The 24,383-nt window shown below is 43.4% G+C and overlaps 2 protein-coding genes and 1 pseudogene across 2 annotated transcripts; all 3 read right to left on the bottom strand.

The window, feature by feature from the left end:
- Window positions 1-1,316: 1,316 nt before the first annotated feature.
- Window positions 1,317-8,646, bottom strand: LOC115180361 (ankyrin repeat and SOCS box protein 13). The gene is made up of 6 exons (XM_029742407.1): window positions 8,489-8,646; window positions 7,998-8,185; window positions 7,623-7,779; window positions 7,408-7,542; window positions 7,050-7,241; window positions 1,317-4,160 (listed from the first exon to the last, which is right to left on the bottom strand). Exons 1-6 carry the CDS (start codon window positions 8,529-8,531, stop codon window positions 4,033-4,035), a joined length of 843 nt encoding a protein of 280 aa, XP_029598267.1. The 5' UTR covers window positions 8,532-8,646; the 3' UTR covers window positions 1,317-4,032.
- Window positions 8,647-9,160: 514 nt separating this feature from the next.
- On the bottom strand, window positions 9,161-11,576 carry LOC115180362 (ankyrin repeat and SOCS box protein 13-like; annotated as a pseudogene).
- Window positions 11,577-11,698: 122 nt separating this feature from the next.
- LOC115180360 (rab GDP dissociation inhibitor beta) lies at window positions 11,699-24,080 on the bottom strand. Its single transcript, XM_029742406.1, has 11 exons — window positions 23,925-24,080; window positions 16,271-16,378; window positions 15,824-15,923; window positions 15,311-15,445; window positions 14,817-15,015; window positions 14,358-14,489; window positions 13,927-14,026; window positions 13,650-13,821; window positions 13,175-13,319; window positions 13,031-13,085; window positions 11,699-12,897 (listed from the first exon to the last, which is right to left on the bottom strand). Exons 1-11 carry the CDS (start codon window positions 23,967-23,969, stop codon window positions 12,742-12,744), a joined length of 1,347 nt encoding a protein of 448 aa, XP_029598266.1. The 5' UTR covers window positions 23,970-24,080; the 3' UTR covers window positions 11,699-12,741.
- Window positions 24,081-24,383: the final 303 nt, after the last annotated feature.

The following is a 24,383-nucleotide window of genomic DNA, read 5'->3' as shown; positions in this document are numbered from 1 at the left end:
GTTAAAGCAGATTTAGGAGACACAAAACACCCAAAATTGTGCCTCACTGCCTCTTACTCTAACAAGCAGACAGAGGCTGTGTGTGCTGTGTGTTGTAGTGCCTGACCAGTTCTGAGTTATGGTGTGGTAGAGATTGTCCTTAATATGAACTTCTAACCCATTGCTATAATTATATGGGAGTGGAGAAGCTATAATTACACCAAGCTTTTAATAACTGGTCCGGGGCCAATTTTGTTGTTAGTCCCATTATGGTTAAGGTGAAGACTTGAGTGCAGGACAGGCTGGTCCTAAATCAGTTACTCATAGTTGAAAGTAACTATCAGAGTCCCAGCTTGGCACAAACACTGTCTCACATCTGCTCCTCGTTGAGTGGGGGAAGGATTCCTAACTGGAGTTGAAGAGCTCTCCCAGTAAAGCCTAGCAGTCCATCACAGCATCAAGTCTATCTCTCCTCTGAAACACACTGAGCCTCTCAGATTCCTGCCTGATCTATCTACATCCATCCTTAATCTCTCCCCTCCCCCCCTGAGGAAGTTTACAAACTTGTCTACAAAGAGGTGAAGAGTTGTCTCTTATTGCTAACAAAAATGTGAGGATAATACACATTGAACTCCAACCTCTCAGTAGATATGCCAAAGGTTGAAAGCTAACTAGACTAACTCCACTCCGCGTATAAACCTTGGGATATCTCTGAGATAGTACAGATAGATGTCATCTAGGAAAGCACATCAGCGTGACCTGTTGTTTTTGTGTTAGGAGAGCAACAGAGGAAGTACATGGGAATACAGTAGTCCCATCCATCTCACTCTTACTAACCGATTAGCCTTCTATTCTGTAATCTAAGAGGGGGGGTGAATGAGTGTATTCTCGCCTCCCTCAAGAATGAGCACATTTTAATCATTTTATGTAGTTGTCTCAAATGCTAGCCTATAAATCAATGTCTTCAAATGGACAGTTCAAGGTTCACTATATCTCCATATCAGCTCAGACAACTCAGGAAAACAGATGTACTCAGAGCCTCTTGTCTACTAGTGTTGGAGCACATGTTTTCCTTGTCTCAGAGACGCAACATGGCCTGATGCTCTGGCAGTGCAGCTGCTTTGTAACATGACGAGTGAGCGAGGAGACTGATTGTTGTAAAACAAATTCCTAACCTATGGCACATCCTAGTGGACACTGGACAAAATTATGGCTGGAGATCCATCTTGTTCCTCATTTCCATTTCTGTTCATCATGATATTGGCCTACTCTAACAGTTGACCCAATTTAGATGAATGAATCGAACTTATCGTAATAAAATCCAAACGGCAGCGAGCATGTCAACAATGTCGTTCATTAACACACAATGCCAGTCTTACAGTATACAGAGCAACAGTCATCTATACATACATTTCTGTGGAGGATATATTATTTACAATAGTATTTGACTCTGACAGATTTAAACAGCTACATAAACATGTATCATAATAAATAGGTATTTGTAGCATTCTTAGTACCCAATACTGATTCATGAATACACTGTATCAAGTGTGCAAGCAGCATGCTAGATCCAGTCTACTTTGATGTTACATTGCTTGATTGAAAAATAACCTCTGTTGTCGACACAGCACCAAATACCTGATGTTTAAAATCCCTGTGCAGATACCTTTGACTGGTTTTGCCTTATCTGAACAGCCAGAGAAAGAGCTTTTGAAACAGGTGTATCATTCCTTTTAAAGGCTGATCCAAAATCCCCAAATTGCACCTTTTTTTTATTTTTATAACTGGACATTCTTCTCATGCCTGTTCTCGTCTCCTCCGTCTGTTTCATCTTAATGTTAAGACTGAGAAAAATGCTTTCAAACCATCATCTACATGGTCAGCCTATTTTAAGACTTAGCAGTAGCAGATCCCTTCTGAACCGGGGTCAGTTATTTTAACAAGCTATTTTAAAGAGGGCATTTATCCTCGTTCCTTCATGTGAACAGGGAGGGCTCCAGCTATTTCTGCTCCTGACTTTATTTATGTTTGTGTTCTGAACGGTTAAGACGGTAATGGATGAGGCCGCGTTGTTTCCACAGAAAACACTTCCAATAGGTTCCTGTCCTGGTAAAAAGCTCTCGAACGCCGCAAGCGATGATCTGACAACCTTCACACTTGACACAGATATGTCTTTTACTCAATAGTCCAGCAGACATGCTGTCTCAGCACAGATTTGGAAGAGGCTAAATGGGGGGGGGGGGGAGCTGCTTGAGCTTATTGATGATACTGACTTAAGTTACTTTTCGAGAGCATATTTTGCTTTCGAGTGCATTCAAAAACTTGACAGTTCCCAAAATGGGTAAAACAGATGGATTATCTGAAAGGATAGTCACTTGCGCTGTACTTGGTACTATAAACGTTGTTTCAACAATTTGTCAACATACTGTGACGTGGAATCTATATGGAAAATAAATTTGTCTTCGGTTAGATGGAGTCATGAATCCAACATAGCAATCATTAATTTGTAGACAAATTGGAATTAAAGCCAGACTAAGTCAGTGGCACAGATGGAACTATCCAAGCACAAGATACATCTCCTTTAAAATGTTGATATTTGGTTGTGTTGTCAACAAAACACAATATTACTTTGTAATACAGTAAATAGCCTTAACTTTAGACTATCTTAAAAAACGAATGTAACATTCAAACTTAAAAAAGAGTAACACATCCATGACCACATTTTGAGGTTACTGTAGTCATATAAAAGAGTGCATGTGTAAGATAGCATGCATAGGTCACAGGTCTGTGGAGATCACAACAACTGCTGTAATAATCTGCACAGAATCTCAAAACGGCATTGATCTTTTGCACCCATGTACTTTTAATGTAATCTCAACTGCAATCCAGGTAATTTGGTTCTGCTATTAGATTAAGCACAGGGATTTATCAATATCTGACATTGTATTCCCATTTGAGCTTTGCTGTGCTTTAAAATGGTTGAAAGCGCAGTGATAAATATTTGGGTGACAACGATTAACGTCTCAACCAAATATTACCCAATTATCCACACTGAAATGAGGTGGTGTCGCCAGTGGGGAGAGATTAAATAGGTCATCATCTTTTATAAACACATTTTTTGATTAATGCACATTGCCTTACATATACATCCTGTTGATAATAACAGAGATATTCCTCTGTTCCCATTATTAAGATGGGTTATGTCAAATAACAGTACCAATAGTGACCAGAGAGACATCGTGTAACTCTGAGGAATCCATAAACCCCAAAGGAATCTGAGGAATCCATCACATACCCCAAAAACAGACAACGTGTTCAGGCCTGGGCCGTCTCAGCTATAGCGGATGCAACAGATCAGAGACGCTAACGGTAAAAAAGCCGGATTGTTTTCCATGGTGCTCCTCTGTTGCCTGGATTCCACAATGTCCGCCTCAAACACATCCAGTTGTCAGGTGTGGTTTCCGTTCCGATGTCAGGGAGGAATCTGGGATACACAGTGACATCTGGAGCGTGTCAACGGGAACGCCGCTCATCCTCCTGCTGCAACGCCGTTTCTCATCCCTGAGGATGTCCCGGAGATCTGGGATGTGTTGCTGCCGCATTGTCATGGCGACTAAAATGCTGGTGTAGTGTACACAGATGGTATTGCAGAGTGGGCAGGATCAGCTGCCAAAATCACTTCTTCTCCTCCATTTATTTTCTACTCTCCCCCACTTCCTCATTTTCCCTCCATTTGTCTTTCATGTAGGTTTACAAGATATGGGAGTTAAGAATAAACTGTATGTAAAAAGTCCCCATTAAAACCTCCTATGCTTCTGTTCTTTAAATATGCATCTAATGTGTTGATATGGCACACATTCTGAAGACAAAGAAAAAAGTGCTCTGCTTAAAAATACTGTTTGGAAACCTGTGCTTTGCTGTATGCATATTATTTTTATGCATCTAATCGAGTGGTATCTAAAGTTCAGACTGTAGCATTATGATAATTGTGATGTTTTATAGAAAGGTTTCAATGTCTGAGCTTCCTTCCTTCTCCTTAGTAAGATAATGGTGTCAGTGGTAACAGAGGAAGCTAATGATTTGCTTTGGTATGTCCAGTTGAACTACGACCTCCAGAGCTCTGATACCCAGCATCGTCCTCAGGGTCACTCTGCTCAGCTGCTGCAGACTCAATGGAGTACCTACAGGTAGACAACCGCAAAGGTTTATGGGAGATGTAGTCTCTAGCCACAATATATAGAACACAGGAATAGAGTACTCAAGTGTCAATACACAGTCAGAGATATGGGTCCTATTTAGTATCTTTAAAGACTGGCGCTTTTGAGCAGGGATATTATGTTGTCGTTTGCTTGCATAACCCAACAATAGGACTCAATGAGTTGAGCAAATGTTTAAAACTGTATGTCACAATGTCCTTGCACTTCATGAAATAAAGTTAATATTTTTCCTTACAAGAGGTGTCTGTGTCTGATGCCTAGGATACTGTTGCTGTGTGGCTTCTCACAAAGACCTGGTCTCACATTCCACAAGTGGCTCTGTGGCAGAGGAATCTGTCTGGGTTTGGGTCTCATCGTCAGTTACTGACAGGTAGCTAAGCTGAACGTTATAGACCGGTACTAATTTAATCCGCCTCCTGGAACCTGAATAGGATAGACATTCATTTGAGGGACAGGACAGAGTGACTTAGCCTATGTTCAAAATACTGGAGAAATATCTTTCTGACGTAAGCCTGCGTATCGTCAGGGGTTAAAGTAAGATAGTACGGTCCGGTATTGCATCCTAAAAAAAGAAATAGATGGGATAAACCATACCGGTAAATCATGAGCCTATCACAACAACTAAAACAAAATGACTAAAAAACTGTAAGCTTTTACAACATTATTTATCATGACCCCGTCAGCGGCATGAAAAATGGACTTGAAATTGGGTGGCATATTATCGACACTCCAAAATGCGGTGTGGTTCGAGGAGAACACTGACATTTTTCCAAGGCAGAGATGACTGGCCAAGACTGACGCGCACAGACATCAATTCAGGCTACAAGTAGACGCATCAATTCAGGCTACAAGTAGACGCATCAATTCAGGCTACAAGTAGACGCATCAATTCAGGCTATAAGTAGACGCATCAATTCAGGCTATAAGTAGACGCATCAATTCAGGCTACAATTGTAGGCAGAATGACAATCGCAGAATGTCATTACCCTTTTTGGTGTTTTAACAGATGTTTCTTTCCATTCATCAAATGGTTGGGGCACAGAGCACTGTTTGGCTGTTGGAATTAATTTGTGAGTGGACAAATGTGCGCGTGTAGCCTACATGAGCCTTTTATGGTTTGACATCAGATGAAAACATCATGACTGGTTGTGTTTATGCCACATTGAAAGGTAATACATTTTAGTTAGTTAAATGACAAATCTTTACTACTAGAACCACAGAGATCCTATTCAATTAAGCTAAGGATCCTGGGACTAAACACCTCCCTCTGCAACTGGATCGTGGACTTCCTGAAAGGCAGACCCCAGGTGATAAGGGTAGGCAACAACACGTCTGCCACGCTGATCCTCAACACTAGGGTCCCTCAGGGGTGTATGCTTAGTCCCCTCCTGTATTCCCTGTTCACCCACGACTGCGTGGCCAAACACGACTCCAACACCATCATTAAGTTTGCTGTCGACACAACAGTGGTAGGCCTAATCACCGACAATGATGAGACGGCCTATAGGGAGGAAGTCAGAGAACTGGCAGTGTGGTGCCAGGACAACAACCTCTCCCTCAATGTGAGCAAGACAAAGGAGCTGATCGTGGACTACAGGAAAAGGTGGGCCGAACAGGCCCCCATTAACATCAACGGGGCTCTAGTGGAGCGGGTCGAGAGTTTCAAGTTCCTTTGTGTCCACATCACCAACGAACTATCATGGTCCAAACACACCAAGACCGCCTGGTACGGCAAATGCTCAGCATCTGACCGTAAGGCACTACACAGGGTAGTGCGTACGGCCCAGGACCTATATAATAGGTGGTGTCAGAGGAAAGCCCATAAAATTATCAGAGACTCCAGTCACCCAAGTCATAGACGGTTTTCTCTTCTACCGCACAGCAAGTGGTACCGGAGCACCAAGTCTAGGACCAAAAGGCTCCTTAACATCTTCTACCCCCAAGCCATAAGACTGCTGAACAATTCATCAAATGGCCACCGGACAATTACATTGACAAACACCCTCCTCCCGCTCCATTTATTTTGTACACTGCTGCTACTCGCTGTTTATTATCTATGTGTAGTCACTTCACATTATTGTATTACTTTTTATTTGGTAAATATTTTCTTAACTCTTCTTGAACTCCACTGTTGGTTAAGGGCTTGTAAGTAAGCATTTCACGGTAAGGTCTACACTTGTTGTACTCGGCGCATGTGACAAATAAAGTTTGATTTTAAATTAATATGGATGCTACTTTATATGTCATTCTATAATTAGGCCCATAAAGGATGACGCGCAAGTTGGCGGTCAGTGCAGATAATTTGTTTTGGTAGCTGAAGGAATTATTGGATTTCCTTACCCAATTATGATCATTGGATTATTTCTACTGTCATAAAACCCTGTATGAATATGGTTTAGTTTATTTACCAAAGTAATTGATTACTTTCTGCAAGTTATTCACCTCTAAAACGAAGTTTGCGACAACACTAGATAGCCTGATAAGCTAGCTAGCTAAAAAACTAGCTTGTCGAACAGACATGGGAAAAAAAATAAAATAAAATTAGGCCCATAAAAAAAAGAGGCCCCGTACCAGGAAGAAATTAAATCTACCTTGACCCGAGTATTGTGTACCAATTAAGAAGTGTTCAAACAGCTGTTTGATGGGTTCAACATTATCAAGTTATTATTTAAAAAAATATATACTTTTCCACTACCTGTAACTTTTTGATCCTGAAAAATTAGCAATGGGCACCACCTACTGGTGACACTGTGACATTGCTTAGAAATCCACAAAAAAACATATGGGTACAGTACATGTCTATTGATTATAACTGGTAACTGTAGTATAAAAACCTCTCACACACTGACTTACTTTCATAAAACTCTAAGCAGAGTGCAGCGGGAGAACCGGGTTCGATGTAGTCAATGGGCTTCTTATCGTTTTTGTCTTTGGCGTAGATGTTCGCCCCAAACTCCACCAGCATGTCGATCATGTCTACACTCTTCACTTTAGCAGCATGGTGCAGGGCCGTCTTGTGCAGCCGAGCATAATTCACTTTGGCACCTGAGGAAACAAATGACACACAAAAGAGGTTATTAATAAAGGTTCACCTCAGAGTTGGGAACTCAAACCCAGGGTTTTATTCTCTATTCAGGACTATCTTCATTGTGCTCTTCTTCTTCAAAATCAAATCATTTGTTGTTAGATAGTGCTATTCTCTAATGCTCACCTGCGTTGAGCAGTGCCTTGACACAGTCTGTGTGGTCGTTGGCACACGCCACATGAAGTGGGGTCCCATAGTACAGGTCATACGCCTCCAGACTGGCACCTTTAGCGATCATGATCTTCACAACGTCAGCATTTCCTGAGACACAAGAACAGACCAAGTCACAAGTTCTCAAACAATCTTGATGCACGCTCATCCTACACCTGCCACGCACTTACCCCCCAGGCAGGCTTCGTGTAGGGGTGAGGTGGTCCGGGAAGAGAGGGTGGGGTTCACCTTTGCCCCATGCTCCAGCAGCATCCTCACACAGTCAAAGCTCCCGACCGAGCAGGCCTCACACAGAGGGGTGCTACCGTCCGTGTTACGGGCATCCACCTACAGGACAACACTGCCATTATATGTATGTATGTATCCTAATTAACACATTACTTTCTCTTCTGTTGATCTTTAACCTGTGTTGAATCTGGCTCACACCTTTCTCCTGTGATATGACTAGAGTGTGTGTTGACAATCCTGTATTCTTCTATGGCTAACCTACCTAATTTATTGACGTTATTTCTCTCATCTCTCTCTCAACTTTGTGACAGTCTCACCTGTGCTCCAGCATCCAGTAGCAGCCTGACACACTGGGTCTGCCCCCTTTCACATGCCTCATGGAGGGGGGTGATGGAGTCCACAGCCACTATGTTGACGGAGGCTCCGCTCTGGATGAGTTTCTGCAGCTGGGCAGCATGTCCCTCAGAGGCCGCCTTGTGCACCTCGGTCCTCTCCGACCAGCAGCCTGGGGCAAGCCACACAGTCATCAGCCAGAGAGCAAACAGCAAGAGAATACCTATTGCTACATAATCAGCCGGCGCTAGGTAAGTGCATGCTAGATAATCTCTTGTGTTGACATCACATTTTGCCATCGTAAACCTTTACTTGACAATCGATATGGACTAAAACACAACATGGCACATATGTAGCTGATTTACGTTGCTGTTATATCATGAACACATGCTTGTGAGCTATGACATGCAGTAACCAAATGAATGTTAGCTAGCTGGCATACAATTTCAAGGAGCCGAAATGCTTTTTTACGCACCTATGTCTCCAAAGAAGTATGGTCTGGCAGTTTCAACTTCCATAATTTGGTCAAATCCCGTTTTATGTTGAAAAACTGTAAATTACGTCCCGCGAGATGTAAACAAACACATTTGAGCTGTGTACATGCGGCACTGACACATCACGTGACTGATTTTGACATGGCCTTTGACGGATTTAAGGGCATGCTGGGAGTTGTAGTACAAATGTTTTGTCAAAATGTTCATATTACTGCAAAAGTAGAGAACTGAAGTTGTTTGGCTTTATTTCCCCTAACCATATTAAAACAAGCTTTCATCTCTATACAATATTATAACATCATTGTTGCAGGCCTTCTTGAAATGTATTTTACAATGTATTGTTACTGCTTACAACGTAGTAATACATCACACCATATTGCATGTGTGTCCCACAGTAAACAAAACATATTCAGAAGAAGATGATGTGTCCCAACTTATTATTCAAGCTTTCTCCTTTCCCTGATATTCCTTTGGGAATCCATCCATGAGTCAGTTCATAAGGCAGCATCAGCACCCCTCATGTCGGTGTGACCCGTGTGGCTCAGTTGGTAGAGCATGGTGTTTGCAACGCCAGGGTTGTGGGTTCGATTCCCACGGGGGACCAGTACGGAGAAAAAAAATAAATAAATAAATGAAATGTATGCATTCACTACTGTAAGTCGCTCTGGATAAGAGCGTCTGCTAAATGACTAAAATGTAAATGTAAAAATGTAAATGTCTCAGAGAATGTAGCTGATGGTAAGTTGAGATATGTCCAGTTGACCTACGACCTCCAGAGCTCTGGTACCCAGCAACGTCCTCAGAGCCACTCTGTTGCTGCAGACTCAGAGGAGTACCTAGAGATAATCAGACAGCCACAATGACAAAAGTCACATAGGGATGGAGAAACACAAATGGAAAATATTATTGCCTCTGGACTTACTTTCATAATACTGTAAGCATTGTTCAGTGGGAGAGCCAGGCTTGGTGTAGTCTATGGGCTTTTTGTTGTCGTTGTCTGTGACATACACGTTGCTTCCAAAGTCCACCAGTAACTCAATCATGTCCACCATCTCTACTCTGGCAGCATGGTGGAGAGCCGTCTCATGGAACTTAGCTGCATTCACCTTGGCACCTGAATAGAAAACACATTCTGTTTACAGTCAATACTTACATTTCCTCAGGAAAATGTGGCCTTTTGGCAGATTTGTGAATTAAATTCCAGTGTCCGCCCAGCATAACAAATACTCGTATGTAAAACGTATTCATAAACACAGTATAGTCATACAGAGCCATTGATATGAATACAGCAGTCGCCTGAGACAATGTTTTCCTCTTTGTCCCCATCCTCACCTGCTTTGAGCAGCACCCTGGCACAGTCCACATGCTCCTTGGCACAGGCAGCATGTAGCGGGGTACCGAACTGGAGGTCAAAGGCCTCTAGCAAGGCTCCATGCTCTATCATTAGCCTCGCTATATCTGCATTACCTACAGTATATAGACGGATACCAAACGGTATAGATATGAAGTTCTCACACATATCTATACACATATGGTGCATCCTCCTCACACCCACCCCTACTTCACTCCTACTTCACTTGCCCTATTGCTACCCCTTATCGCCTTACCTCTTCCTCCAGTCCTCTTACCTCTCCTTCTCCTGATTAAAACCTATTCCACCAGTCTCTTCCCTCCTATCCTGGTCAGTCTTCCCTCTCCTGCTCTGTTTTCTCCCTCCTCCAGTCCACCTGACCCTGCCTTATCACTATTTCCCCAGTCATATACCCCATCATCATGCCCTAGTCTTACCCTTTATGCAGGCCTGTGCAGGGGAGAGGCAGTGAGTGCTGTGAGGGAGGGGTTGACTTTGGCTCCATGTTCCAGCAGCATCTTTGCACACTCCAGGCTTCCCGCAGCACAGGAGTTACAGAGAGGAGTGCTACCATGGATGGTCCTCATGTCCACCTGGGAGAGAGGGGGTAAAGAGGAAGGGATGAAGAGATAGAGGGAGGGGGACCACTACTGCTACACATGCTGTGGGTGTATTGGTGTCTTGCTACAGCTCTATATATTTAGCCCTACTGTAGCTGCCTCACCTGAGCCCCTGCATCTAGTGGCAGTCGGGCACAGTTTGGATGTCCCTGGATGCAGGCGTCATGGAGCGGAGTGATGTTGTCTACTGTCACCATGTTTACAGATGCTCCACCCTCAATCAGCTGTTCCACCTGAAGGGCCCTGCCTAAGGTCGCGGCCTCATGAAACACGGTCCTGTCTGGCCAAAACCCTAGCAGGAAGGGGAGAGGCTCTGGCACAAACGCAACCTCCTGCGTATTTACCCTTTGGTTGCGCAATTATGCGTTCATCCAATGAACATTGTTGGGCAATGAATAAAAGCGAACATATTTACATTCACCACCTTTCCGTCAATAATTGGAATGTATGTAGTTCAGATTGAAAAATTGATAGTCTGTTTGCCCAAATCGAAGACTCACCCATATTTCCAAAGTTAGAAAGCCGTGGCGCTGTCATTTCCATTATTGCAGGATTTTCCATTGAGAAATATTAGCGTGACAGAAACAAAATCAACATGAGTAGACTGGGTTTATTTATAGGAACAGGGTCCATGTGACGATATATGTTACGATAGGGACAGGGAAGCCGCAGAGCCTTTTGGGAGTTGTAGTTCTAAACTTGAGATTAACTTGGGACTTAAGTACCAAACATGTAACAGCTTTTTGATTCTGTGGACATGCCATGTTAACAGTGCATTTTACCATTACATATTGAAACGGTTACAAATAGGCTGCCATATTAATACCAACCAGCCAACACAGGAATTCACCAAATCCAGAGTACTCTTTGCACTTCATTAAAGGATGGTCTTTGTCATAAGAATCAGACTGTTCTTGTCTGTTTTTAGTTCTGCATCAATAAATAACTCAAAAGGTGCTCTTCAGTGCAAAGTTGATAGATGGTTCAGCAGATAGTTTAGGTTGATGATATCATAAAATAGTATTAAAGAGGAAGTGTCAAAGGCAAAGCTCCCGATACTCAAATGACCACACAAAAGCCCATCATACAGCAATACTCACATCGACTCACTACTGAATAAGGACAACACATACTTTAGTTTTTTCACAAGTAAATTTTTACTTTGCAGTACAGAAATCATTTGAGCACCGTCTTTTTGTAATCTTTTTTTTTTTTTTACATTGATGACATTTAAACAGGGCCCTTGTCATATCAATACTGCCAAAGTAGACATTTGGTCCTTTTAAAGCAATTAGTCAACCTCACCACAAATCCCCAACCTGCTTCAGTCTGCTTGGGTCTGCTCATTTTTAATAGTAAAGGAAATAACAGTATTCTATTACATTATGGTTACTCAAGCTGCTGCAAACAGGTCCAGGTAGTTTGACTACACTTGCTCGTTCAGTGGCTTGGCCTAGGTACAGTAAGATGCCTTGCCCAGGGCTGGCTACTAGAGGCTGGCCTGGAGATGAGCCGCTAGGACAAGGGAGCTGATAAATGAAAACAAAAAAACAAGGCCCCCCCCCAATCACAATCGATGGGAGTATTTATATTAGCTGGTAACAGGAAACAATTAAAAGCTTCCTCTCTCTCACATGGTTTTGGTGGTCAAATGAAGCTTTGCTGGCCAAACCTTTTTTTGGTTACAGCTTGTTAGGAATAGTGCTTCATTATAACTGGAACAAGCCAAGCCACTCACTTACTTACCTCCCTCACAACAACAAAAACACCTGACAAGAAAAATACTACTGATCTGATCACATTTCATGATTCACTTCCCCAAAACACTTATGCTTTTACATGGTTGCATTATTTATTATTAGTATTTGAACAAAATAGATTTGACCCTCCCACACCGTGGTACTGTTTTCTTTTGATTGATCAATTGATTTGACATATTTGGACTAAACGCCCTCATCCAGGAGAGAAAATGATCAGTTACATTATGAAAAAGAACGTAGGGCGTATGTATACCAATGTTCAGTGCAACAACTGTCTGAATGTGATTATAAAATGCATAACTCCCACCTGGCCCCCTTTTCCAGCGATGCTATATTGTAACTTCATATATAGGGTGAACTTCCATAAAGGGCAAAACATATACTTGGATCGTCAGCCAGCCCATTTATCTATATTTTTGGATGGTTTTCCTTATTTTTTTATGATTTCAGTTGTCGGTGGCAAATATCTGATATTCACGAGTGTTGCAGACTCGCTCATTTCTCTACTGGTCAGCTGCGTCGCCGAAGATGTCGTTCTTCTTGCGCTCCATCTCGGCAAAGTCAAATTCGGTTCCCGTCATCCGCTTGTAGATGTCCTTGATGTCGTCGCAGGTGGTCTCGAAGTGGGTGGTAGCATCGTAGGTACGGGACATGAAGATCTACGCCAACAAAAAGAAAACAAGAGATGGTTAAACACAGGCAAACAAGACAAGCAATAGTTGTATTTTTGTTAACACAAGGTCACTGGACTTGACTGGGGTAAGCAGAACCAAACAGAAGTAATGGACCCACCTGGCTTTCAGCACCCATGTCAGTTGGTGCGTACTGGTCACTGATGCTCACAAACCTGCAGAGAGAAATGACAAAGTCAACATGACCGTAGTAAAGACTAGTGGGAGACATCCACCATCAACAGTTTAGTGATGAGGCTCGTACTTCTGCTCGACAGGCTCCAGCAGGTCCATGGCTGGTTTGACCTCCATCTCAGGGTTGTCCGTCTCCACTGTGGTGCTGACGATGGCCACATACTTCCCCTGTGCTGCCACATTATGAGTATAGGAGATCATGCACACGTAGATATCTGGGGGAGAAAAAAAATATTAGCAAATTCAATATTTCACTCCTTGTCCGAGTTGGGTGCGATTTGGGGCAGTGATATGGTTAGGTCCACCCTTTAAAGATTCACCATCATCTCACCCTCATCGGGGTCCCTTAAACCCGGATGTGGGGACCCCCCTCAGGCGTTTCTTTTACACCCGCTACGTTTGTTAGTTATCATCTTAGTCTTAAGTACTCAATACTTTTGGGTAGTTGAGCGTGAAGATGGTCTCTCATGTTCAATTTATAAATCTCATGTGTTGTTTCCATAGGGGCCTTGCGTGGTGACATCACTTCCTGCAGCGGGGCTCACCGTGCTTCCTGTTGACCTGGTTCTGAGGGATGATGATCTGGCAGGAGTTGGCGTCGCTGGTGTTCTTGATGGGGTGGCTCATGATGCAAATGACTCGGATCACCTGACCGACCTTGGTTGTGCGGTCCATTAGATAGCTGGGATCGCAGATCAGCTGCTTACAGCGGGCGATCTGGGGGGGGGGGGGGGTTAAGAATTAGCGCCAAGATTACACATGCCTTCCTCTAGTCCTCAGAGTATGGCCTCTATATAAGCCGTGGAGAAATAAGATTTTTACCTCTCCCTCAGACTTGACTCCCACTACTTTTCCATCCTCCATGACGATCTCCTCAATGGGCTTGTTCAGCATGTAGGTTCCTCCGTAGATAGCACTTAGTCTACAGGAAGGAGACAGGGAATGAGAGGGAGAGATTCTGTAAAGCATGTTCAATTCTCTGACAATGTCAATTTTAACTAGAAGCACACGGTTCAGAATTCTATTGTATACTTTCAAGAAATAGCACACTTTGAAAAAGACCCATCTAAATTCGAACAGTCCAACAGCAAAATAAGAAGTAATCATTGGGCATACTGCTGAACATTGTATTTGGATTCAAATGAGTCCAACTTTTATTTGCATAGTGAAAGTCAACAAGCCAAAACACGGATGAAACAAAAAGGTAGCTAGACGGAAAATGACATATGTTAGAGGTCAGAGTTGAGCCTTACCTGGCGAACCCTTGGGGCAGCTCCCCCAGGCCGTAGAGGGGGTAGAGGTACGGACTCTTGCCATATCTGGCCAGAGACTCACTGTAGAGCTTGATCCTGTTTAGCGAGTCCATGCAAGGCAGGTCCAGGTACCTGAGAGAGAGGGGAGAGACAAGAATGAATATAGTGCTTTCTTTGAATATATAACCAAGTTTCTTGAAAGACTGTAAAATATGATGACTATCCTTGACACCCTGTGCTTGTGAGGCTGCCATGTCATCTAAAAGGTGTCATAATGGTGACATTCCAGGTCACCTTTTTCACAGTCTCAGAATATAGCTATATCCTGAAATCTGATAATCAACGTAGTGCAACTGCAAACAAGACGACCTGGAACTCTTGATGCTTTTTAGTTAACCCCAAAATGGCCGAACACCTTCCATCTCTGGCTCAGCCAATAAGATGATGCAGGTGACTCACTCGTCTGTCCGGTAGAGGGCGAGGGAGTGTCCTGTGAAGTCGATGACATCCTGGCCCAGATCAAACTTCTTGAACACGTCCCTCATCGTCGTCTTATTGGGGTCCACGCCCTCCATGGTCTTGGGGTCGTTTTCATCGAAGTTAGCCACAAAAACCAGGAACTTCCTGAAGCGCCGTTTCTCAAACAGCCCCATCAGACCTGTAGGGGAGATAGTTGTGCTATTCAGGGGTAGCTAATTATCTACATGATTGAGAGCTGAAAAGCAAGACAATACAGAACCAGGAAGAGGTTATTTGTAAGGAGCTGTGATGACAGTAAGACATTTTGACGTATGACATGTCAACAATTCACCGTTTTAGACTGCTGTAAGCCGGATGGATATTAGACTTGATTAAAAGTTTACTGTATGCAGAGACAACCTGAGCTTATCAGACATAAAAACTACAAAACCCAACCTCTCCTCTATTTCCCATAGTCCCCCTGTACCACTCACTGGATGCCAGGGCCTCGGTCTCGGTGGAGGGCACTTTGTAGATGCTGCCCTTCTTGTAGACGAAGCTGCCTTCGATCACCTTGAAGTCCAGGTAGCGCGTCACCTGTGTGATCAGCAGCATGCGGACCAACTGACCTGCACAGGTGAGACAGACAAATCAGTGTTACCTTTCCCAGACAGGTTATGAGAATAAAGTTCAATCAATTCAAAATCACTTTTACATATACAGCTTTATTAATCTTCCAATTGAAAGTTCTCTGTTGCCTCATCCCGTCAACCACATCCAATCATTGCTAGGCAACGAGATCAGTCGCACTATCAAATATGGCCATGACCCAACTACCGAATATTCCAGAATCACATTTTTGGTATTCATCCCTTCTTTTCCCCTGAGACCAAGGATGAAGTGTTATATCTAAGGTCCAGAGTTTTTCCTTGTCTGGTGACATGGTCAGGAAAACTCCTGGCCCTAGTTAATATAATACATAATAAAAAGTGGTGATTAGTGTTTACCGTTGGCCATGAGGAACTTCGGGATGAGGTCCACATTCCAGTCCCGGCCTTTTCCCATGGACTCCGGTGGGGCGCCTGGGAGACTGAAGCGTTTATACAGCTAAAAGAGAGAATCATTTGCCATTTTGTTGAAGCAGCAATTTAGCCAAGAGGAATACAACAGAGTGCATATATAAGCAGCAACTGACTATATTGATCATGTGCTGTCACCCATTTTTAAGGATATTCAGATTAGTATGACTAGTTCCTTGTTCTCTTCCTCATGCCTCATCATTCAGATTCATACGGTTACAAACATTTCTGGGAAATGGGTGAGTAGGCATCCTGCCTGTTATCTTGTGTAAGAGAATGGTGCAGTCTTAGTTTGTGTCTTGTGTGGCCTGTTGAGGTTGGTCTTAGGGGTCAGCGCCTCAGAGGTCAAGCAGTAAAGGTCAGAGGTTGACTTACATCCTCCAGGGGAGTGATGGAGGCACTCTCTGCCCCGTAGTAGGAGTTCCGGTCCATGTGCAAGACCTTCTTCCCCTTCACTGACATGATCCCTGACAGGATGCATTCCTATTGGACGAGAGACAGGAAGGAGAGGGGGTTGAGCATCACACAAATCACTTAAACCTGGATAGTTGCCAATATCGCACAAGTCAAACATTTGGAATGATAATTGAATCCTAGATATTGATTTTCATGTTTGAGATTGTATTGTTGTATGAATATTGCTGGTATCAGTTTTGTTCTTCTCCAGATAGGATTGTGTTTCATAATGGCAGACGCACAGACAGTCACGGTCTTGTTACGGCAGAAAATGCACTAAAAGCTTCACATTTCACACAGCCCAGATTCAACTAGACAAGGAAACATTTGAGACTTTGTCGCAGATGTAGTCAAAGTAATGAATGTAGTCCCTGTCTGGTTTAGCCCCGTCTTTTCATGCTCCAATCTGATAACTGACTGTGTGGCCGGCGACAGTGGACCAGTCCAGCTGGCAGGGTCTCTATAATGATAGCTTATGCTAGTGGTCTACTCATGCTTCCCCTCTGCTAGCCATGTGTGTACTTAAGATGGATTAACACTGATTATATAGTGTAAGCAATCATTTAGCCTAATAAGCAGGAATTTCATAAAAATAGGATTGATATGACACAACAGACAAACATTAAATCTACTGATGAATCCTCTGGGAGAGTAGACTTATGTAGCCTAACTACCATGACCAGCTAAGGCTGTGACTGAAGATGGCCTCAGTTCTGGTGTGTGTGTTCGCCACTTTTGATAAGAGGGCAGTGGAGGAGAGGGGGGGGGGGTGTGTGGGTGGGACCAGAGTCACAGAGTTAATTCAGTATGATCTCCATTTTGGTTAACAGTAGAGAAGGAGATTCCAGAATCTACAACACAGAACTCTATTCAACATTCTCTGGCATTCTAGAGTAGAGTTAGTCTGTAGTGACAGCGTCACCACAAAATAAAGGGTTTTAGCAACGGCCACTGAAGAGGAGAGCTATGCAGAGAGGGGAGTAGGTTTGAGCGTCCAATTCAACTCACGCTCCATTTAAAAGACGGAATTTAGGCTAGATAGGACAAGCAAGCTGCCGATCAGCAGCTTTCTGTTTCTCCCTTTGCAGTGCTAGGCTGCGATTAGAGTTTCTCTGTCAAGGCAATAGTTTCTCCAAAGTTAGTCAAGAATCACGGGCTGCCTGGTACAGTACTGCCGGCCGGCCAGAGGAAAAGGTGCGCGCGTGACTGACTCGAATTCCCACCGTCTTTCAAAAGACCTTAAGATCACGGCAGCTGGTTTGTAGAAGCAGCAATACACTCTGCGTCATGTGATTCCGTGGACATTATTCAGAAAAAAAGTTCAACTGAAATGCGGCCTGATTCAGAACACTGTGCTGACAGATGTTTACCTCATCCAGTAGCTTCTGCCTACATATTGAATCCGCAATATTTGATCTTACTGTAACAAATCACCCTAGATAAGACCGTGGAATGACTCAGATTTAATATAATGGGGGCAAAAGAGGTGACAGATTGTGTTTGTGGGAGAGACATTTTATAGGCTACACTGTGTTGACAATGACTAATAATACGACAAACAGGACACCACAGCATCATGATTCCACACTCCTGGTATGCACTGCTGCCAGGTCTGACACAATGCATTGTGTCACAGGAAGTGACTCTGCTATTGTTTCAGTTTCCATCTCCCTAGAGTCAACCCCATTCAGATCAGGGCAACTTAGGACAGAGCTCCGGTGTACAAAAACAGCACCCTGCCTCTGCTGTTCCCATCATCATGGGGATACAGGGTCCCTGACCCACTTGCCTGCCCCATGCTAGCCCTAGCCAACCCCTCTGTCTGGGGCTGGGCAAGTTTAAGAACAGTATCATTTCCTCACCACTGCATTTTCTGACCATGGGCCTTAACGTTAGACAAAACAGGGACTTTTACTGAGCTAAAAAAAGCACTGACCGGTCAGGTCTCTCAGGGAAACAAAATCAATGTCCACTCTCAGAGAGAAGCATTGATGTCACTCAACATGAGATTAAAGAGATGCAGGACTGCCTGTGCTGCACATCCGCAGTGGAAGCATGTGCTCATCTCACTGACTGGTAGTCTACCACAAGCACATGAGGAATGTCTGTTTCATAAAAGGCATCTTAGAAAAAGGTGCAGGTAATGCCTTTGATGTTCCATCCATAATGACCAATTTACCATTTTAGTACCAATTATTAGATGTATTTATTTTGTGGGAAAGGGGCACCATAAAAGGTGCAACTGAAAGTCCAAACGTGTCTTGAGGATTTCGGATTAGAGAAAAATACCTCAGCAAATGTCTAAACTCCACCATGTGGGAAGGCAAGCTGTTCATATTTCCCTATTCATTTAGGAAGACAATCAGAGGAAAGCTGGAGACATGTTCAATTTGGTTGTGTGGCGTAAAATTGTCCTTGTTTCTCATCACGGTTTTGTAAATCCATTAAATATACATGGAGGGTGGCAGGTAGCCAAGTGGTTAGAGTGTTGGGCCAATCAGGAAAAAGGTTGCTGGTTTGAATACCCGAGCCGTCAAGGTGAGAAACCTGTCGACGTGTCAAGGTTGTCAAGGCAGTTAAGCCCAATTTGATCCGGGGGCGCCGTTCTACTATGGTTGACCTTGTTAAACAACATTTCACTATCTGGTGTGTGACAAAAGATATTTTCTTTTGGTGCTGTAACTTCCAGAAGAATATGGCAGTAAATGGATGGGGGGGGATTTCACAGTTTAATCTTTAACATAGCAGCCCTATAACAAGCAGGTGGATTTTTATGACGAGTGACTGACTGAGGCCCACTCTGAAGACGGTAAAGTGTTGGGCGGCTCTCTGAAGTTCAAAAGGCCACAGTGTGAGTCACGCTGGGAACAAGAGTGACTGTGTGCCAGTGCCACCCTGGCTGACATTTCCCCACAACTCCTTCATGTGTGACTCCAAAAGGTTGGGATCCAATATCTGGACTGCATCTGTAATGTCATTGCACACTCTCAGGATCCACACACAGTACTAGAACCATCAACTCATCTTCTTCTCTAGCTCTAATTGAATGACACCCAAAGTTATTACCTAAATCTAACGCCTCCATGTTTCATCTACTACTGCAGCCCTCTATCCTTCTATCAGGAAAAAGTTTAGCTTGGCCAGGACTCTCAAATGACATCATATGAATGACATCACAATAATGGCATCACATGACAACCAACAGTATCAAGTGATGGTGTAAAAGAGGGGCCATAATATTGATGACCACGCCCTCCTGGGCCTCAATTTGTTTTATTTAACCTTTATTTAAATACCGTAAATTCCGGACTATAAGCCGCAACTTTTTACCCACACTTTGAACCTCGCGGCTTAAACAATGACGTGGCTAATATATGGATTTTTCCCGCTTTCATTTTTTTTCTCTCCAAAAAACACATTCTGTGACGTCCTCAGTTTTTTGGCGGCATGAAGCTTTCATTAGACCAATGAAATTGCCGAACGGGTCAAACAACTTTTTTGTTTACTGTTTAGATTAAATCGAGCGCTCTCAAACTTCCCAGCATTCTGATTACGGTAGTCATTTTGTCACCCTCATCATGGCAAAGACACGGAGAAATGCATATGATGCAGCTTTCAAGTTGAAGGCGATTGATCTGTCTGTTGTAAAAGGAAATAGAGCTGCTGCCCGGGAGCTTGGTCTTAATGAGTCGATGATAAGATGTTGGAAACAGCAGCGTGAGGAATTGACTCAGTGCAAAAAGACAACTAAAGCTTACTGCAAATTTTTTATTTTTTGTTACAAGCCGTGTTTCGTTAAAGCCTATTTATTTTTGTTACAAGCCATGTTTCGTTAAAGCCTGTGTAAAGTTAATTTGTTTCAATGTACCGGTAGGCACCTGCGGCTTATAGACATGTGCGGCTTATTTATGTTCAAAATAAAAAAAATATTCAGTGGGTGCGACTTATATTCAGGTGTGCTTAATAGTCCGGAAATTACAGTAAGCAAGTCAGTTAAGAACAAATTCATATTTACAATGATGGCCTTGGAACAGTGGGTTAACTGCCTTGTTCAGGGGCAGAACGACAGATTTTTACCTTGTCAGCTCGGGGATTCGATCTAGCAACCTTTTGGTTACTGGCCCAACACTCTAACCACTAGGCTACCTGCCGCCCCCATCCTTTAAGTATGGGGACAGACGGACAAGGACACCACCATCCCCCCCCAGCCAAGTCCCAGATGCTGGAGAATAGAGGTAGATGTTTGCTAGGCCCCAGCTGCAGAGGGAGGAGGATACATACAATAAAAGCATATCCCAGAACAGCAAGTTCTCCTTTCCCCACCATGTCTTTCTCAACCACATGGACCACAATCAGGGTGGAGTGTGTGGCGGGCAGGGAGATGCTTGAATAAATGCCAAACAGAATTGGATAGTGCTAGGGTTGACCTGCATCAGTTGGAACTAAGCCCATCTCTCGTATCATACCACTGTATCATAGTATATGGCGCCAGTTAGGTATACGTGATGCCTCAGAGTTCTGCCAACGGTCTGTCTTGCTTTTGCAGAACTTAAACTTGCACTGTACTCTCAGTTCCTCCGCGACCGAACCACACCCATCTGCAGTCTAAAACAACACAGGAGTCACCAACCCAAAAGCCAACACTCTCAACCAGGCTGCCCACCCCTACTGCTGACAAGCCAAAATGCCTTCCTGACTGCCACATCCTGTTGGAGTGGACTACACAAAACGTGGCTGCACAGGATTCTGAACAATTTCACACAATTCCTGGATGGAATATGGAATTCCTAAGTTATGTAATCATGGAATGTCACAGTCAGTGTGACTGACAGCAAAGGAACTAGCTGGACCTGTATCAGTGAAAGTATTGCTTTCAAACCTTGGCAATGGATTGTTTCCCAATGTAACAGTATGATTGTCTTCGTGTGTGATCTATTGCTGAACTGTTATTTTTAACAACACACTCCCCCACCTGAGTCAGACATGCGAGACAGACAGGAAACTGTAAATAGATCTGAGTGAGGCCTCAGAGTACAGTAAATTCTATCAAGTTTTTCCTGTCATGCCTCAACCAAGTGTTTTACAGCTGAGTAAAGCAGTGGGAACAACATACTATCGGTCATTTTGGTTCTCTCAATGATTCCATGCATGTTCTTGTGAGCTAGCTACAAAATGTACGAGAACTAATATCTGTGACAGAATATCCTTTGATAAAAATATAATTTGCTGGCTGGCTAGTGGATACAAAGTAATGAACTAGTACTGCAGAATCAACTTGAGAAACTAGCTAGCGAAATCAGGGTTTCCAAAACTCAGTCCTTGGGCTCCCCCTGGGTGAACGTTTTGGTTTTCGCTTTGATAACTTGAGTGAGCTGTGCAGTGCTTGGGCAGGACAGAGTTTGGGAAACCCTGAGCTATGTAACATTAGCTCGCTACGTTCGGGTTTGGTGGAGTAAGGTTCATAAATTGCAGGTGTGTCTGTTGTTCACTACCCAATCATTTTACAAACACTGAATTAGCTAGCTATTTATACTGAACAAAAATATATATATATGCAACATGATAGTGTTAGTCCCATGTTTCACGAGCTGAAATAAAAGATCCCAGAAATGTTGCATATGCATAAAAAGCTTATTTCTCAAATTTTGTGCACAAATTTGTTTACATCCTTTTTAGTGAGCAGTTCTCCTTTGCCAAGATAACCCATCCACCTGACAGGTGTGGCATATCAAGAAGCTGATTAAACAGCATGATCATTACACAGGTGCACCTTGTTCTGGGGACAATAAAAGGCCACTCTAAAATGTGCAGTTGTCACATAACACAATGTCACAGATGTCTCAAGTCCTGAGAGAGGGTACTATTGGCATGCGGACTGCAGGAATGTCCACCAGGGCAGCTGCAGGATAATTTCTCTACCATAAGCCACCTCCAACACCGTTTTAGAGAATTTGGCAGGACATCCAACCGGCCACCACGCCAGCCCAGGACCTCCACATCCGGCTTCTTCACCTGCGGGATTGTCTGAGACCAGCCACCCAGACAGCTGATGAAACTGGGGTTTTGCACAACCAAAAAAAATTCTGCACAAACTGTCAGAAACCGTCTCAGGGAAGCTCATCTGAGTGCTCGTCATCTTGACCTGGCTGCAGTTCGGCGTCGTCACTGGCTTCAGCGGGCAACTGCTCATATTCGATGGCCACTGGCACGCTGGAGAAGTTTGCTCTTCATGGATGAATCCCGGTTTCAACTGTAGATGGCAGATGGCGTTGTGTGGGCGAGTGGTTTGCTGATGTCAACGTTGTGAACAGAGTGCCCCACGATGGTGGTGGGGTTATGGTAGGCAGGCATAAACTATGGACAATGAACACAATTTAATTTTATTGATGGCAATTTGAGTGCACAGCGATACTGTGACAAGATCCTGAGGCCCATTTTAGTTCCAGTCATCCACCGCCATCACCTCATGTTTAAGCATAATGCAGACACATTTCGCAGGGATCTGTACACAATTCCTGGAAGCTGAAAATGTCCCAGTTCTACCATGGCCTGCATACTCACCAGACATCTCACCCATTGAGCATGTTTGGGATGCTCTGGATCAACGTGTAGGACAACGTGTTCCAGTTCCCGCCAATATCCAAACACTTTGTGCAGCTATTAAAGAGGAGTAGGACAACATTCCACTGGCCACAATCAACCACGTTGCATGATGCAAATGGTGGTCAAACCAGACCAACAGATGCATATCTGTACTCTGGGTCATATGAAATCCATAGATTAGGGCCTAATTAATTTATTTCAATTGATTTATTTCCTATATGAACTGTAACTCAGTAAAATCGTTGAAAATGTTGCGTTTATATTTGTGTTCAGTGTACTAACAGTGTACTATAGGTACATCAGTTAGATTAGCAAACTAGTTACAAGTTAGCTACAGTAGCTAAACTAATACTCGCGGGGAGAATCTCCTCCACAAAACAAACCAAAACCACCGCCTGTTGAAAAGTCCAGGCACTCGTGAATAAAGCTTAATCGCATGGTGATAGTAACGTTACATAAATTAGTATCCGATTCGAAAATTACACTACCTTCGTATCACATTCAACATGAGAGCATATGCACACTTTTTCAAACTAAAAAAAGGACAATACACTGTCAAACTGGGACACGTTAGCCTAAACAAAGCTGGCATTAGCTACAATGGCTATCCAGCTATCATGCTAACCAATTAGCTACCAATGCCAGCTAGATTTTCCAACTTGATTGATAAACAGCATGCATGAAGATGAGACTGAGGCACCACCTTAAATGACGTTAAACGTATTAGTAGTTACCTAGCTAGCTACCGAAAGTTAAGTTCATTGAGAAAAATATTTGTGAATGCAAACATTGACAGACGTGACCACTGACAGTAGCTAGCTAGCTTATTAGGCCCAGACGATAGTTGAACTACGCTAGCTAGCGGGTTAGCAAAGCTCGCACACAAAGTGGCAATTGAAGGAACATATTGCCTCTGAGCATCGCTTAGATTATTCAAGGAACGAACTGGCATGGTAAAAATGATTCTCACCGTCAGTCCGGTACCCAGCACGATAACGTCGTATTCTTCATTCATTTTCCCAAGTATTTTCTCCTCTTTTCCTGAATAGTGGCCCGAAGAAAATGGAGATCTGCAAAGCTGGAAACGAAAGGGGCTGCGGTTCAACGTCAAGAGATTCTGCTTCACTGTAGGGGAGGAGCCTGTCAATAACGGAGAACATTTCTCACATTTCTGGGTATTGATAATGAATCGATTATGTACTTATCAATGGACATTTCCCGAAATATATTTTTCGTAAGAATCGTGCTTTTATTCGTCTTGTAATTTGTAAAAGTCTCCTGTAGCTACCGTAGTCCACCAACTGCCTATGCTGAGTATTTATTTTGTCAGAGGTGTCCTCTTTGTGACATTGCCAATAGCTCGGTGTGTGTATGTTTTCTCCCGTGTGTGTGTATATATATCTGTGTGCGTTTGCTATGCATAGATCAC

Source organism: Salmo trutta, chromosome 40 (genome assembly GCF_901001165.1).
Source record: "Salmo trutta chromosome 40, fSalTru1.1, whole genome shotgun sequence".
NCBI lineage: Eukaryota > Metazoa > Chordata > Actinopteri > Salmoniformes > Salmonidae > Salmo > Salmo trutta.
This window is presented reverse-complemented; position numbering and strand designations above follow the sequence as displayed.